Below are 16,781 nucleotides of genomic sequence, written 5' to 3' on the forward strand. Positions count from 1 at the left end.
AATCCTAATTGTAAGGTAATTGATTAGAGAATAAATTTATCCTAACATTTAAACAGATACTTACACATAACGTGACATATGTAATTGAATATACACAACCACCACAGGTTATGTCAAATCAAACTTAATGTTTACCAAATAAATAACAACTATATATAATTTAAACTGCACAATTACAAATACCTATAAAATGGTTAAAAAATTTAAAATATTATACAAAACTTTAAAATATATCAGACCCTTAACACTGTCTCATGGTCAGCAAACAAAGTAATGCCATAAAAGGCTCTCCTCTTTAAATAAATAAAAAAATTCTAAATAGTGTTTCCCTGTGTTCTTCACATACTCCGAGGGAAAGCAAATTGATCAATTTGACTATGACCTCACAGATTAGAGTTTCATGAGCTCGGAGACTGTGCTGTGCTGCCCGTAACACATCCCTCCCCCTAGTGTTATAACCATGCACATCCCTGTCACAAGAGGTTTTACATTTGTACCAACTGTACAAGGCAGTTTCGCACATGTAGAGGGATGGGAATGTCAGTCAATTTGAGTCTTATAAAACTCCCCCTACACGACTCTCTGAAACTAAGTCAGAGGCTCATAGTGTTATTAATGGTTGTTGGACTGGACCCATACTCAAATGTATGTAACTAATATAGGCAGGTTGTTTAATGTACAAACTGACAACGTGACAAGTATGAGCCTCACAGTGAATGGACTGGACCCATACTCAAATGTATGTAACTAATATAGGCAGGTTGTTTAATGTACAAACTGAAAACGTGACAAGTATGAGCCTCACAGTGTTATTAATAGGTTGTTGGACTGGACTGATGCTCAAAAGTATGTAGCTAATATAGGCAGGTTGTTTAATGTACTAACTGAGAACATGACAAGTAAGAGCCTCACAGTGTTATTAATAGGTTGTTGGACTGGACTGATGCTCAAAAGTATGTAGCTAATATAGGCAGGTTGTTTAATGTACTAACTGAGAACATGACAAGTAAGAGCCTCACAGTGTTATTAATAGGTTGTTGGACTGGACTGATGCTCAAAAGTATGTAGCTAATATAGGCAGGTTGTTTAATGTACAAACTGACAACGTGACAAGTAAGAGCCTCACAGTGTTATTAATAGGTTGTTGGACTGGACTGATGCTCAAATGTATGTAGCTAATATAGGCAGGTTGTTTAATGTACAAACTGACAACGTGACAAGTAAGAGCCTCACAGTGTTATTAATAGGTTGTTGGACTGGACTGATGCTCAAAAGTATGTAGCTAATATAGGCAGGTTGTTTAATGTACTAACTGAGAACATGACAAGTAAGAGCCTCACAGTGTTATTAATAGGTTGTTGGACTGGACTGATGCTCAAAAGTATGTAGCTAATATAGGCAGGTTGTTTAATGTACAAACTGACAACGTGACAAGTAAGAGCCTCACAGTGTTATTAATAGGTTGTTGGACTGGACTGATGCTGAAATGTATGTAGGTAATATAGGCAGGTTGTTTAATGTACAAACTGACAACATGACAAGTAAGAGCCTCACAGTGTTATTAATAGGTTGTTGGACTGGACTGATGCTGAAATGTATGTAGCTAATATAGGCAGGTTGTTTAATGTACAAATAAATGTACAAATGAAAACAATAAATTACTTGACATTGATCAACATGACAAGTAAGAGCCTCACAGTGTTATTAATAGGTTGTTGGACTGGACTGATTGATCATGGATACAGGAAAAATAGATCCACATTAACAGCATTAATAAATTATATTGAACACATTTTAGATAACTTAGATGAGGGATACAACATTGTTGGCGCCTTCCTAGATTTGACCAAAGCATTTGACAGTGTTGATCATAAAATATTACTAGAAAAGTTAAAAAGCTATGGTATCATTGGTTAAGAGCTTAGCTGGATTAAGTCGTACTTGGAAGGTCATCAGCAGTTTGTTAATGTTAAGTATTTGAATAAAAATAATCAGCATGATGTTAGGTCTCATACAAAAAATGTGACCTACTCTGTCCCACAGGGGTCAGTATTAGGCCCTTTCCTGTTCTTGTGCTACTTGGGGGGTTTACCTAATTATCTGTATGATATAATTGAGAATAGTAAACTTTGTATACTGATGATATAAGCTTGTGCATTGCCAATATGGAATTAGGTATAACTAAGAAGAAATGTAACAAATCAGTTTCATTGTTAAAAAGTTATTTAAATAACAGAAATCTTTTGCTCAATGATAATAAAACTACTAAATTATTATGAAAAACCTGGATAAAGAAACTAAATTTTTAGGGCTACATTTAGATAATACACTTAATTGGAACATTCATGTACAAAAAATATGTAACAAAATAAGTTCAGGAATTTTTGCACTAAGAAGGCAGACCTTTTTGTAATAAACAAACCTTTAAATCAGTGTACTATGCCATGGTTCATTCACATATCGCATACAGGATTGAAGTGTATGGGGGAACAAGTGCTGTAAACCTGAATAAAATTTTACGTCTACAAAAGGAGGCAATTAGGGTGATTCTAAAACTCAAAAAAGATGAGTCATGTAAGTTATATTTTAAAGAGCTCAAGTTTATGACTGTATACAGCCTATATATATATATATATATATATATATATATATATATATATATATATTATATAGAACAGTATTATATGTAAAAAATAATGAGACTAAATTACCACAACAACTACATGTTCATGATTATAATACTAGAAACAAAAATAAATAACTTTGTAATAAAACAACATAATAAAGACAGATTTAAGCAAAGCCCAACTTATATGGGAATCAAGTTTATGGGGAACCTGCCAGGTAGCATCAGGAATGAAAACAATAGTGTTAGATTCAAAAATAAATTTAAAAAGTTTTTAATTGATTTATCATATTGTTATAACTTTGAAGAGTTTTACTCCCAGAGCCATGTATTTTGATTTTGATTTTTGAAGTCTAGTGGAATTAATTATAATTTGGTAATAAAAACGATTTAAATAATATTAAACCTATTTTCATGTATATATCACCCTATAAAATCTGATTCCAATGATTTATGTTTCAGAGTGACATTATTTCAGTATTTGTTCCGGAAAATGTACTGAAACCTAACCAGATAATTGCGTACCAAGATCTACCCCAACCTAATATGGATTGTGCCTGTAATGAACCTCTGATGGAGATTGAAGTGCGATTAGGTGAAGTTATCTCTCCTTCCATGTTTTATGTCATGCTAGATTCCAAGTACAATGATCTTCAAATCATGATGGATGACTTAGAGTAAGTATAAGTGAATTTATGTGTGTATATGAATAGCAATTTAATCCATTGTAGCTCTGGTTAATTTTTAGGGAATAAATGAACAGTTCATTGTAGTTTAAAACTGAATCAGAATTACTTGTATATTGTAGTGTTACAAGTTATGCCTTTTTTTTAATATTAGGAGCTCAATCTAAAGAATTTTAAATTCAGACTGCTAGATGTTAAATTATATACTTATGTCCATACTAAGTACATGAAAACATGTTTATGATTCTGTTTACATAAATGATTAAGATTAAACATATATTAATACAATATATATTAATATAATTATATAGCACTACATGGACAAATATATCAAAAGATGTACAAAAATCATTCAAGAAACATACAAATAAAAACGTCACATATAAAACAACAAGTCACTTGAAAGAATAAATTGAAAAATCCAAAAGATGACGAAGAAATTATTAATAAATCAGGAATATACCAAATTAAATGTGATGACTGCAACAAAAAATACATTGGACAAACAAGAAGAAAAATTCATACACGATATAAAGAACATTGCTCCCACATTAAATTCAACAGAAAAGAAAAATCGGCCGTCACACACCACTGTATCAATACTGGACACACTATATCACAGAAAAACCTAAAACTATTAAAACATGTTAACACTCCAAAATATTTAAATGCATGGGAGTCATATTACATTAATCAAACAAACACAGAAGATTTATTAAATCAAGAAGATGGACCAATACAAAGTTCAATATTACTAACACGAAGATTACAAAAATAACATTCAAAATTTATATAGTATGATATCAGTAATAATTTAATTGTATTTACACACTATGCCACACAGGACAAATTAATATTAAATCACATACGTTTAACTATTATTAAAATAAAATTTACTTTTTGTATTTACTTTTGTGATGTGTCTGAAGAAGATATCCTTGATATCGAAAGGCCTCACAAAATAATAAAAGTGTTAAATATTGGTTTTATGTTTCAATGTAAATAAGTTATCAATACCAATATAAGCTCCATCTACAACATTATGAATAATGTTTAACAAAAATTCTATTAGAAAAATAATAATTTGGGGACTACAGCTTTAAACATGTGTCACAGATGAATTCACTAGTTCGATTGTTGTGTGTTTCATTGCATTGTATTGCCAACTTAAAAAGGCATAATTACCAACATTTAGTAATACCAACATCACGGACGAAAACTATTGTACTACGTCTTGCTGTTATTTTTTTCTTCTTTTAACCAACTGTCCAGTGACTTTTGCGCCACCCTGTATATATATTGGTCTTAATAGATGTAAGGAAAATTTGCATAAATATAAAATTAAATCAGACATACACAATTATAACTCAAGAAAAAAATATGCTCTAGATTTACTGCTTGCTACACCTACAAAAATAAATAACAGCAAATTTTACATGAAAAATAGATTATTCAACAAATTGTCACAATACGGTCACACTGTCACTGTTAATAAATTCAAAAATTGCTTGAAAAAATGTTTAAAGGAACACGTTTTTTCTACAACGTTGACGACTATCTAGCTACTGAATATAGGAAATTTTAAACAATCTTACAAATTTTGAATTAAAGGCTAAATTCAGATAAGATAGTTAAATGTATACATTTTTATAAATGTTGTATATGATGTATGGTTTTCAATTTTGTTAGTTCAAACATACATTTGATTTTTTGTGTTTTAACCGTTTGTATATCAGTTATTTATTTGTAAATGTATGTCTTTTACTCTGTTAATAATGTACAATGTTTGCTAATATAAATGTTATAAGAATTATTCATATCTGTATGGATATGTTTTCAATATTTATTTAATTTTTACCTGTTTTCATTTTTTTTTTATTTTTTGGATGTAAATATTGTTAACTCTGTGTACCTATTTATTTTTGAATACATGGGTTTGTTTAATCTGTTATGTTCTTACCATCATACATTTTGCAACATTTATTAGTATTTATACATTATTTATAATGTTATTCTATATTTATTTCAATTTTTACTTAAAACAGTAGTTACAAATAGAGGTAAAAATTAGTAGTTACACATGATGAAAAGGTAAAATTGTTTTATACTAGTATTTATAAAGTACATTATTTTGCACCACTTTATGTATAATGATTAATAAAATCTTGAATCTTTAAATACTCAAACGGGTTAAACTTGTATGTTAAACTTAAAAAAAAATTTCAAAATGTATGTATTTCATGAATTTCAGAATAACACAATTAAAACTATTTTTATACGTTAGTATTATGTCTTATTTATAATACATCTCTCTCTAATTAATATGTGTACAACAATGTAATAGCACATGAAGTTATAATGTGCTATAATAATATTAGAAAAAAGTAGCACAAACATCTCGTACAGAACGATTCCGTGATGTGGAATATGAAATAAACTTGGTCATAAAAAAGCTTTGGATTATAAGTTTCCAATGAGTTAGTTGTTTATTAATGTTTATAGCCTTTTATGGATATATTAAACATGTGAAATAGTGCAAAATTGGTACAGAAATGCAGCCAGCCATTGTATTTTTTCTCAGGTTTAGATCCAACTAACCTCTACACTCCTTCCTCTTCCCTTCTACTCATCCCATGTGCTCAGTGTCACTCAACCGATAGAAGTTCTGAGGCAAATTAAAAGCTGGATGTTATACAGAAAATTTATTCTTTCAATAAAATTAAGTTAGCTGTATGATAATTTTGACGTTTGTTTGTTTCAGCAAATTCTATAAATTAGAACAAGATCTCTATCAAATTCCTCTACCATCCGTCACACTAAATCTGTTCTGTGCATGTGAATATGAAGGTAGCTGGCACAGAGCCAAAGTAACTGGCTTTAGATCAAATAATCTCATTGAGGTAAGTAGTTAAACTTATACAAGTCGTTAAAATTTATAATACTGAATCTTTCTTCAAATACTATGAGGTGCAACGTAAAAGTAAGCTCCATTTCTCTGTAATACAATAACAGCGCTACCACACATTTCACACATGCACATTTGTTTCTTTACTTCATAAGCTCTACAGTGACACCATTATGGTTTATAAGCCTTTTATTTTGGATTTACCATAACAGTTTTATAATGTTTAAAACAATTAATTATTCTACTGAATATAAAATTTCTTATCTTGTCAGTTTTTGAATGCAAGGAGTGTCACAGTGGCCAGAATCCATCATCAGATTACAGCGATTATGAAAAGGCATTAAGTGATGGAATTGTTTGAAAATGAGTTAGATAGTTCAATAAAGAAGGTCCAAACCAACCCAAAAAAATGTCTTTCTGTCCTTATTCCAAAGGCTGGACTAAGCTCCTAGACCTGGATAATGAGAAAAAAAATTGAACTTTGTGATGCAGTCAGTAGCTCTTCACCACTTCAGGGGAATGTCCCTTAAGGAATCAGTGGAAAATCTTAAATGTAAGCATAGGTTGAGGTGCATACTATTTTAAAGGTCTTAATTATTAACAGAACATCATGCCACAAATAAGACATAAAAAGGTTAATCTTAAATATAATGCTGGTGCTCGAAAGTTAAAGATTTTCCAGTGATTACTTATGGGACATCCCCCTGAGGTAGTGTAAAGCTACTGATTCCATCAAAAAGTTTTAAAAAGGGTAATCATATTTTTAAATATTAATGCACTAAGCACCTACCTCAAATACAGGATTTGAAAATGTCATGCAACAAAAAAATCATGACATACTGAAATAAGATTTTAAACCTCAGTCTGTGGATCTTGTACTGTACCGACCCTCCCCTGTTGTAGTACTGTTGTAATTATTGTTTATATCTTGAGCATCTCAGATTTACGCACAGGCCACTATTAAATATATATATGGCCAATAACAGCCAATGTCAATGTGCCAATGTGACGGAGTGTGTCTGGTGGGGAAGGGAGAGGTTGTGGTTAAAACCGTCCTTAGTAGGTTGCTATCAGTGACTTGGCCTCTTATACAGTTAAGTTTAAAGTTATGTTATTTATGCTTTTTTTTAATTGAAGATGCAGAAAAAATATTAGTACTGTTTAAATTTGAAGAAATATTTCAATACAACATTTGTGAAGTGTAGTAGCAATTAGTAGTTGAGATCCATTTATTCATTCTGAGAAATTTAATTCCTGTACTATTGGAATAGCGTGTGTTATGTGAATGTAAGACTGGAGGAAAGAGGTTATTGGAATTTTTGTAAATAAAAAGTAGGAGATTCTTGATATAAAGTTGTCTTATAGTAAATATTTGAATTTCTCTGTATAGAGCATCAGTTAGGAATTTTTGGGGCTTTATAAATCCGATTTTTAATATAGTTTTTTTGAACAATATTGAGTGTTTTGTGTGCACTACCCTTCCTTCCTCAAGCAATTATTCCATAGAGATCAGCGATTGGACATATGCGTAGTACCCCAATCTAACCTCTCACCTGTTAAGAACATCACTCAGTTGATGAAATGCAAATGTATATTTACGGAGGTTCTTTTTTAGTAATTCTATGTGCTCTGACCATTTTAATCGGCGGTCAAATGTGACACCTAAGTATTGTAATTACTCACATTTTGTATAGATCTACATCCATGTGTAGTTTAAAGATTATTGTCACATCTGTGGATCTTGAAGAAAGTAATCTGATTTTTTAGACAGCGAGAGTGGCATAAATTTAGTTTCAGAATGTTTAAAGAAAGAACATTTTGATAAAACCATTTTAATAGCATATGGAGATCTCTCAAAGCCTTCATTTGAATTTCTTCCCATGTTTTTGAACAAAAAAATAGTAGAGTATTATTTGCAGATAGGAATATTTTACTCATTAAGTTCAATTTAGAGATGTTGTTGATGTATATTAAAAATTAAATTTGCCCCAGAGTACTGCCCTCTACTACGCCATAATTAACTGGAAGGGGTTTACTCTCTGCTCTATAAATGGTCACATACTGTTGCCTATTATTCAGATAACTTTGAAACCATGAGAGGGCCCTGCCACACACCTCTATCACCTCCAACTAAACTAATAATTTATCTTTGTGAACAGAATCAAAGTATTTTTTTATAACTTAAGAAAATTAGCATAGCACAGTCATTCCATGAGATGGCATCATTCATTTCTTTATTAACTTCAAATAAGGCATCTGAAATATTTAATTTTAAATAGGAGGGTCGTTAGGCCAACGATCAGTGGAGTAATTGAACCGTTCCCATTGTAATTCCTGATTTGTGCATTTTACAATGCATCTGATATGATTGTTAGGATTAGTTATTCACCTGAGGAAAAGATCAGATTGAAGGTATTGAAATGGAGTGTTACTGATTTTTTTATCACTGAACAACAGCAAATGTCCGGAAAAATCCTGTTTCTTGAACAATCTTACCATTGTTATAAACAAACTTCAAACAAAGAATTTTAAATATCGAATAAAAAAGGAATCTATTGATAATGAATGCACCAGTTTGAATTACACTATGTAATATAACAAATTTTATTCTGAAATACAAGAATGGAATTGAAAGTGGAAAAGTTATAATTGAATTTTACCAGGGGTGTGCGGATCTGCTTGGTGGCATTGTGATGAATGTGTGATACTGATTGATGTTTTTTATTAATATGATCATATGGGTGTTAGTGCTACATCTATGATCTTAGGTTGATGCAGCGAGTATCATGGCTCTCTTCTATTCTTTGCATTTTACACTGTGTCAAAACACTAAACATAATTAAAATATTTAGCCGTTTTCAAGACAATAGATGTTAAAGTTTTTTTTCTGTTTTATTTCATACAGATTTATGATATTTGATATGATATATACATCTCTTATTTTATTTTAGATTGAATACATTGATTATGGTACTCCGGCAACTGTAAAACGATCTGATTTACGATATTTACAAAATGAATTTGCAAAACTACCAGCACAAGCAATTTGTGCTAAACTTATTGGAATCCAGCCAGTAGATGGAAAGAAGTGGCCGAAAGAAGTATGTGTTGAATTCTTACATCTTGTATCGGATAGAAGGCTGTTTGCTGAAGTATTCACTGTAAGCCACATTGTTTCAAAGGTAAGAGATACAACATCTGATCAACAAACACATTGTTATAGTACAACTCAATTCCTTGAGATTGGATATTGGCATACATTGTTTATATTTAAATCCAGATAATTAGTTAAATGACAGTTTATTGTCGTGCTAGAGTGAAAGCTCATGCCAGTGAATAGTAATAATTATTGCAAAATAAGAAAGTTTAATAAAACATTTGTATTTGAATTTTCAATACCCTGTATTATAGATATCTGTATACTTTACTATAAGAATGTATTTCATGACACTTTTTTATAGGAATCCATGTTGTACTTTACAGCCTCTTAAAAAAAGACAATAAAACTACATTGGAATTAAAAGCATAGTCATATACCGGGTGCTTCAAAAAAATGTATATGCACTTTAAACTATCGTAGTTTTCCCGCTCTACAAGGCTAATGTTATATTTCTTTCGCCAGGTGGCAGCATAATCGTCCCTTTGTGTTATATTGTTAGTTGGAATTGAATTTGTAATATCAATATGGCGGACGTACGTTTGAGTTTTGAAGAAAGTAAGCAGGTTATTAAGTGGTACTGGAAGTTTGAGAATGTAAATGAAGTTCAAAGACAGTGGAGAAGGGATTATAATACAGAACCACCTTCAAGATTAACAATTACACGCATACGAGACAAATTCGAAGTTCATGGAACAGTGTGTGATGTGCATAAAGGTCATTCAGGTCGACCTCGAACAGTTACAAGTGATGAGTCTTCAACGGCAGTCTTGGAACTGTTTCAACGCTCTCCTAACAAATCTTCAAGGCAAGGGGCACGTGAAAGTGATGTAAGTGCTAGCAGCGTGCTACGCATTCTGAAGAGAGGCAAGTATCGTGTTTACATTCCAAGGCTGGTGCAACAGCTAAGTGACGACGATCCAGATCGAAGGTTGCAATTTTGTGAATGGGTTCAGGAGATGGTGATACGTGAACCGGAATTTATGGGTAGCATCATTTGGTCGGATGAAGCCCAATTCAAACTTAATGGAACTGTCAATAGGCACAATTGTGTTTACTGGGATGAAGACAATCCTCACATTACAATTGAAAAAGCTGTAAATTTGCCTGGTGTAAATGTGTGGTGTGGTTTGTCTTCAAGGGGAGTCATTGGACCTTTTCGATTTGAAGGTACTGTAACTGGTATTAATTACCTAACAGTGCTTGCTAATTCCATATTTCCTGCCATTCGTGCATTATATGGTAATGATAATTTCTATTTTCAACAAGATGGTGCCCTGCCGCACTATCACAGGGACGTACGAGCTTACCTGGATCAAAATTTGCCAGTGGATAGGACGCAGGGGGCCAATCGAGTTTCCAGCACGCTCTCCAGACCTTACACCACTGGATTTCTTCTTATGGGGCACAGTAAAAGATGAGGTGTACAAACGTAAACCACGTAACCTAGACATTCTTTGGAATGAGATTCAAGCTGTGTGTAGAGAAATCTCATTGGACGTTCTGATACGATGTACAGAATCAGTGGTGACTCGTACTCGGAATTGTGTTGATGCTGCAGGTCACCAATTTGAACAGTATTAACATTTGTTATTTACGTTTCATTTACATTGGACTTTTAAGCTTTCTAATTTCCTGAAATTTTACTTTGTAGAACGGTAAATAAATTTTCTATGGAAGTTCAAATTGTGTATACATGTTTTTGAAGCACCCAGTAGAAAAGACTGCAACGATATTTCGTAATAATTTGATTTCTTTGGAAGGTATTAAAATAAAAGTTATAACATGTGTTACCTTTTAGATCAAGTAATTTTAAGTACTGTATGTTCCAATTTCATAGATATCAAGTTTTGGAATCATATAGAATAATGATCATAAACAACATATTATAAATTCATATGGCTTTTTTCTTAAAATGTTTTAAAAGTTGCACACTTATGATACATGTGTTTTTTAAGATTTTCTAGAAAACATTAAAAATTTCATATAATTTGTAATGAAAATGTTGAAAATAAACCAATTTTTTCATAATAATTGACAGTTTTTGTTTTAAACCATTTTATGGATTTACATTTATTAACAAATTGGTGATTGGAAAGTTTGAAAAATCAACTTTCAATTACAAAAAGTTGTAGAATTAATAGGACTATTATTACTAAGTCAAAATTATTTTAAAAACAAAACAGCTTTACTGGTAGCCATATTAATTTTAGCCCCATAAGAACAATATTAAATTCTACACACATGTTCAACTTTATTTTTATTTGTAGTATGTCTCATTTTAAAGTTTAGATTAATATGCATCCAAATGCTATTTCAAAATTTTTATTGGTTATTTAAGAAAATAATTCAAACTTTTTGTTCTTATTTCGTTTGAATACTCAAAAAGTATGAACTTAAAAAAAAAAAACTAAAAAGGTTTAGATTTGTATTAATCATATATTTGAAATGGAATACCTCCCAAAATTCTATAACCAAAAGTAACAGTGTATAAGTTTTTAAAGTTTGTTCTCATGGGGTAAAACTCTAGGATGTACTACTACAGCTGGCTTTTAATATTATTACATTTAAAACAACATTATGTACATATATTTCATTGTTTATAATATAACCAAATGTACGTTCAACGAAATAAAACACAAGTTAAGTATAACCAATGTATTAATAAACAACAGTCCATGAGTTACTGTAATAAACACAATAAACTAATTACCACTATTGGAAGAGCTCGGTACTCAAGGAAATGTTACTTTTGATGATGCAAGGAAATGTTACTTGTGATGAATAAACAAAACATGACAACCAGAATATCTACATCAGTTAATATATTATTTTTTATGAATCTGAGGTACTAATCTGGTATTTTTGTGTCCTAAAGCTTCCATTGATTCTTAAGTACCTTGCATTATTAGTAAGGTATTAATTCTGGTATAAAACTATTGTGATGAAGAATTGTTTTATTTTAGGGTCGAATACAACTGGAAATGATCCTCCATGACACAGAAAGAACAAATGAGTTTAACTTCAATGACTATTTTGTTCTTGTCAAGAAATCAGCCATGTATATCTATAATGACAAGGTTTGTAATATTGTTAACCTTTATAATTTCACAATTATTAATCCATAGAAGAAACTTATTACCATAATGAGTACTCTTTTATTGCTAGAAATTGTAAGTACATTATTTTAGTACATTTTTGTGTAGAACTTAACCCTTCAGTTCATGTCAATATATTTACATGAGAAAAATCATCATGTAGTCCAAGACAGTATATTCTCAAAAAATAAAAATATGATATTTTACGTAAATACAGTACTCCAAGTATTGCATGGTTCTGTGTGTGTTTTTCAGAGACATTGGTGAGATAATGGAATCTTTACTATTTTCATTTTAGACTATATCTTTCCTCAATTTTCAATATAATTTCCATATAAATCTCAACAGTTATATCTTTGCACTAAATTAAGGATTTTTTTATGCATAAAAATCTGCCGTCTAGGCGTTGAACCAACCAGAAATTGTATCTTTAAGTTCATTGTCATTCTCAATCCGCTTGTGCCCATTGCTTCAAGTGCATGAATAGGTGAAAAGTCACTGGGGGCCAACCTGGGCTGTTTGGTAAATGTCTAAAAATGGTCCAATTTGAATTGTCTAAGGAGGGGAGCATTGTGGGGTTGTGTGTTGTCATGCAGAAAAATGAAACCACCTGGAGAGAGACTTATGTGTTTGTTTTGAATTGCCCTTTGTAAACATTGATTGTTGCTTCATGCTCCATGACTCCCACCAACAGAATTCCTTTTGAATTGCAAAACACAGTTACCATCTACTTCATGCTTGAAAAATCCTGCCATCAGGTAGAGATGGGAGAACTGTCTTTATTACAAAGTGGTTCCACACGAGACGGTTATGCAACGATAACCATTCTAATAAACAGTTCCGCAGAACTGTCTGAAGTTGACAGGTTATGTACGATAACTTTCAATAGAGTCAACTTAAAGGGTTGAAATTTGGTGAGAAATATTGACTCTACTTCGTTTATATTGAAAATTGAAAATGATAAACGTTGATTCATCGGGAGTCACACTCTCAGGCCTGGATGTTGTTGTTGCTGTAGAGCGATTGTAACCCCAAGTCTTGTGTGCATTTAACTTTGTGCATGAAGAAAAAGTACCTTATTGGAGCTTAGATGTTTTTCTTAGTACTTAATTTTTATTTATCTAATAATAGATCATGCAGTAAAACCTGTCATATCCTAATGCACATATGGTAGTCTGGATATCGTTAAAACCAGATATGGAATCTTTTATATAAAATGCACTACCAATGTTGCAGATTACTTTTTTATTGTACAACATAATTATAAAAACATTAAATACTGCACTGAAACTATTTCCTATGAAATTTTGTAAATCTACGATACAATAAATGTTTAGTCTATGTAAAATTTTAAAAACTGATACACTAAATATTTTTTAGTTTTCGTGGTTGTGTAAGTAAAATAAAACGCAGTATGAATACAAATTTATTTGAGTAACCGTTTCATAAATTATTTATTTACTTTTAAGAATAATTCAATTAACTAAAGTAACGATCCGAATTAATAATGGTGTACTAACTTTTTTTAATAACCTTCAACAGCTGATCAATGTTAAAATATGTAATGCTTATTTTCTTGTTATAACAATATAAAGTTACAAATATTTGATTTATTGTCAAATTGATCATAATTCCCATAAGGCAGTTATCTCATGCAATAAAGTTTCAAAATTCAAAATTGATCTCATTCCCTACTTATTCAAGTCTCTTAAGTTACCTTGATAACAAGTGAGAGTTCATCATGCTTCTTCTACATTGAACTTCACCTGTGTTAAAAACTAAGATTTTTAGATTTAAACACAGGTACAATCTTTTTATACCCCTTTAAATTAGTGTATCAGCACCCAGAGCTGAAGTTTTAATAGGTTCTAAGCGCCACAGATTCAATATTAATCCGTCTTAGGCCAATCTAAACAAGGTAGAAGTATATAAATTAGACTTCACCAAGCCACATTATGTAACATATTTCACTAAATATTCATATAAACTTTCAAAATTTATATATAATTTTGTTCTCTAGATATCCTGTAGACAGACAGAAAAAGAAAAGTTTTAAAATTAACCCTTTCAGTGCCAGACATTTTTCTACGTTACTTTGCAAAAAGTGCCAAGTTATATGCCCTATGCTGTACTAAGAAGAGCCAGAGGAACCTTTACTTTTTTACAGTCAACCACATTTAATATTATAAATTTGTTAATTTTGGATTAAAACACTTGATTTTTTTCATTTCTTTCTTAACAGTATACTTTAACACGTTCGCTGCTAAAAATTCCTATACTATAGAGTTCCCTATATGCTGAAATTTTTTAAATATATTTTTACTTACTTTTGGATGAAATATGATAGAAACATATGAAAATTACTCAAAAATCACAAAAGTTATCACTTTCTACTATTTTGGGAATGCGGTAACTGTGGTTACTGCTAGCTCCTAAGGATAGACTTCCTTGCCAGCTGGTAACTCTAGTTACCGCTCGCACTAGGGAACGCCCTTTTAAGGCAGTGGGAATATTCCAAATGAATACATTGTAGCTAAGTAAATATTTTATTCGTTTTAGACACATATAAACATTATTTATACGTAAATGTGAAAACCAAAATGAATGTAATAGTTTATAAAAATGTGAAAAAATTGATATAAATCTCCGCTAACTACCTAAAATTCAGTTATTATTTACAAATATGTGGTGAGTAATTATAATAAAATATATTTAAATGTTTACTTCAAATGATACAAAAAATATTGTAGCACATAAGTTTTATAAAAATGTATTCCAATCCAGTTGCGAGCACTCCATTGGCGTGGGTTGGTCTCGTAATCAGGATCCTCAACTTCCGAGTCCGTCTGGTACTCCACATTGTCCATGTAGTCATCTTCGTCGTTTGAACTCAATACTGGGCTCTGTTGTACGCTTTGAACTTGGTTATTGTACACCACTTGGTCCCGGGGGAAGATGCATTGTGTTGCACAACCACTTACTACCATAACAATTTTAAAAATCATTAAAAATAATGAAAAAGTCTAATGTGAAAACGAACTACATAAAAAAATTTGGGAAAAATACCTCCCGAGGAGTGAGAAATACATCGTTGTGATAGCTCGAGTGCTGGTCGCACACTGACCTCATTTCAGAACAAGGCTCTGTGGTAACCACAGTTACCGCCCGCTCCTAGCGCAGCTTAGCACCAGTAACCAGAGTTACCGCCGCCCGCAGCGAACGTGTTAAACTAAATATGAAACCTATTTTATTGTGCATGCATACAAAAATGATATGAACCTATTTTATTGCGCATGCATACAAAAATGATGTATTATCTGTTTTGCATATTTATAAATCCATACACTTAAGATATTTTAAAATGTTTTGCGCACAGAAACACTTTTCTATGATATTTTCTACAAACCAGTAATTTTAAATTTAATAGCTGATATATGATTTTGATTTGAATTAATAAGGCTGAAAGCCAAGGACTATTACTAATGGATTGGGAAATTAACAGGCGTATCTTGAAAACTTCCTTCTATAGTAAACTGATTTAAAAGAAACATTTAACATATATCCAGTAACCTGCCACTTCCTCAAAGGAAAGGCTCACATGGAGTTAGAAGAAAATCTTAAATGCAAAGCATAGGTTGGTATGTACATCAAATAAAGGTCTGTCTTAGTAGAGGACAATGCAGAAAACCCGCCGGATAACCAACCTGGAATTGGCAGCCATTCAAAGATGGCTTAAATTTACAATTATTAGATAAACATAACCGAGTCCATGGTAGTTTGATTAATTTATTCACAGACACAACTAGAACAATTGATGATTGCTGAATCCCATTACAATGGCATAATTTAGGTATGAAATGGCAATGATTCAAACATTAGTAGTTTATTATTTACAGTGCTTAATGGAAATTTAAGCCATCTTTGAATGGCTGTCATTTCCAGCTCAACTGACAATTTGAGCTCAGATTTATGTTATTGTACTATACAAATAAGGATATTTAATTTGATCTGCATACCAATATATGCTTAAATTTAAAATTTTCTTCTGACTCCTTATGGGCCATACCTCTGTAGAAGTAGCAGGTCACAGGTATGTTTTAAATTAGATTTTTATGTCCAGTCAGTCTGTACCAAGTTTTGTAGTTCTATATTAATCGTTAAGATAATATTTATCATTAAATAATATATAAGAAACTGGTAGCCTGCTGAAAGGCGTGAAGGTGTGCTGTCTTTTAGTAATAATTTTACTACTGTGGATTTAAAATAGATACTTGAAGTCAGTGATTTGGTTTGCAGCATGTTGGGAACT

At 31.4% G+C, this 16,781-nt stretch overlaps 1 protein-coding gene across 2 annotated transcripts in view; it reads left to right on the forward strand.

Annotated features, from left to right (window-relative positions):
- The window catches only part of LOC124360377, a 114,476-nt gene that overhangs the window by 39,173 nt on the left and 58,522 nt on the right, over positions 1-16,781 (forward strand). For both annotated transcript variants that reach the window (XM_046813954.1, XM_046813955.1), the window contains 4 exons: positions 3,089-3,303; positions 6,074-6,212; positions 9,169-9,399; positions 12,341-12,454. In XM_046813954.1, the coding sequence (XP_046669910.1) occupies positions 3,089-3,303; positions 6,074-6,212; positions 9,169-9,399; positions 12,341-12,454 (699 nt within the window). The remainder of the gene's footprint in view (positions 1-3,088; positions 3,304-6,073; positions 6,213-9,168; positions 9,400-12,340; positions 12,455-16,781) is intronic.

This window comes from Homalodisca vitripennis, chromosome 4 (assembly GCF_021130785.1).
Source record: "Homalodisca vitripennis isolate AUS2020 chromosome 4, UT_GWSS_2.1, whole genome shotgun sequence".
In the NCBI taxonomy this organism is placed as follows: Eukaryota; Metazoa; Arthropoda; class Insecta; order Hemiptera; family Cicadellidae; genus Homalodisca; species Homalodisca vitripennis.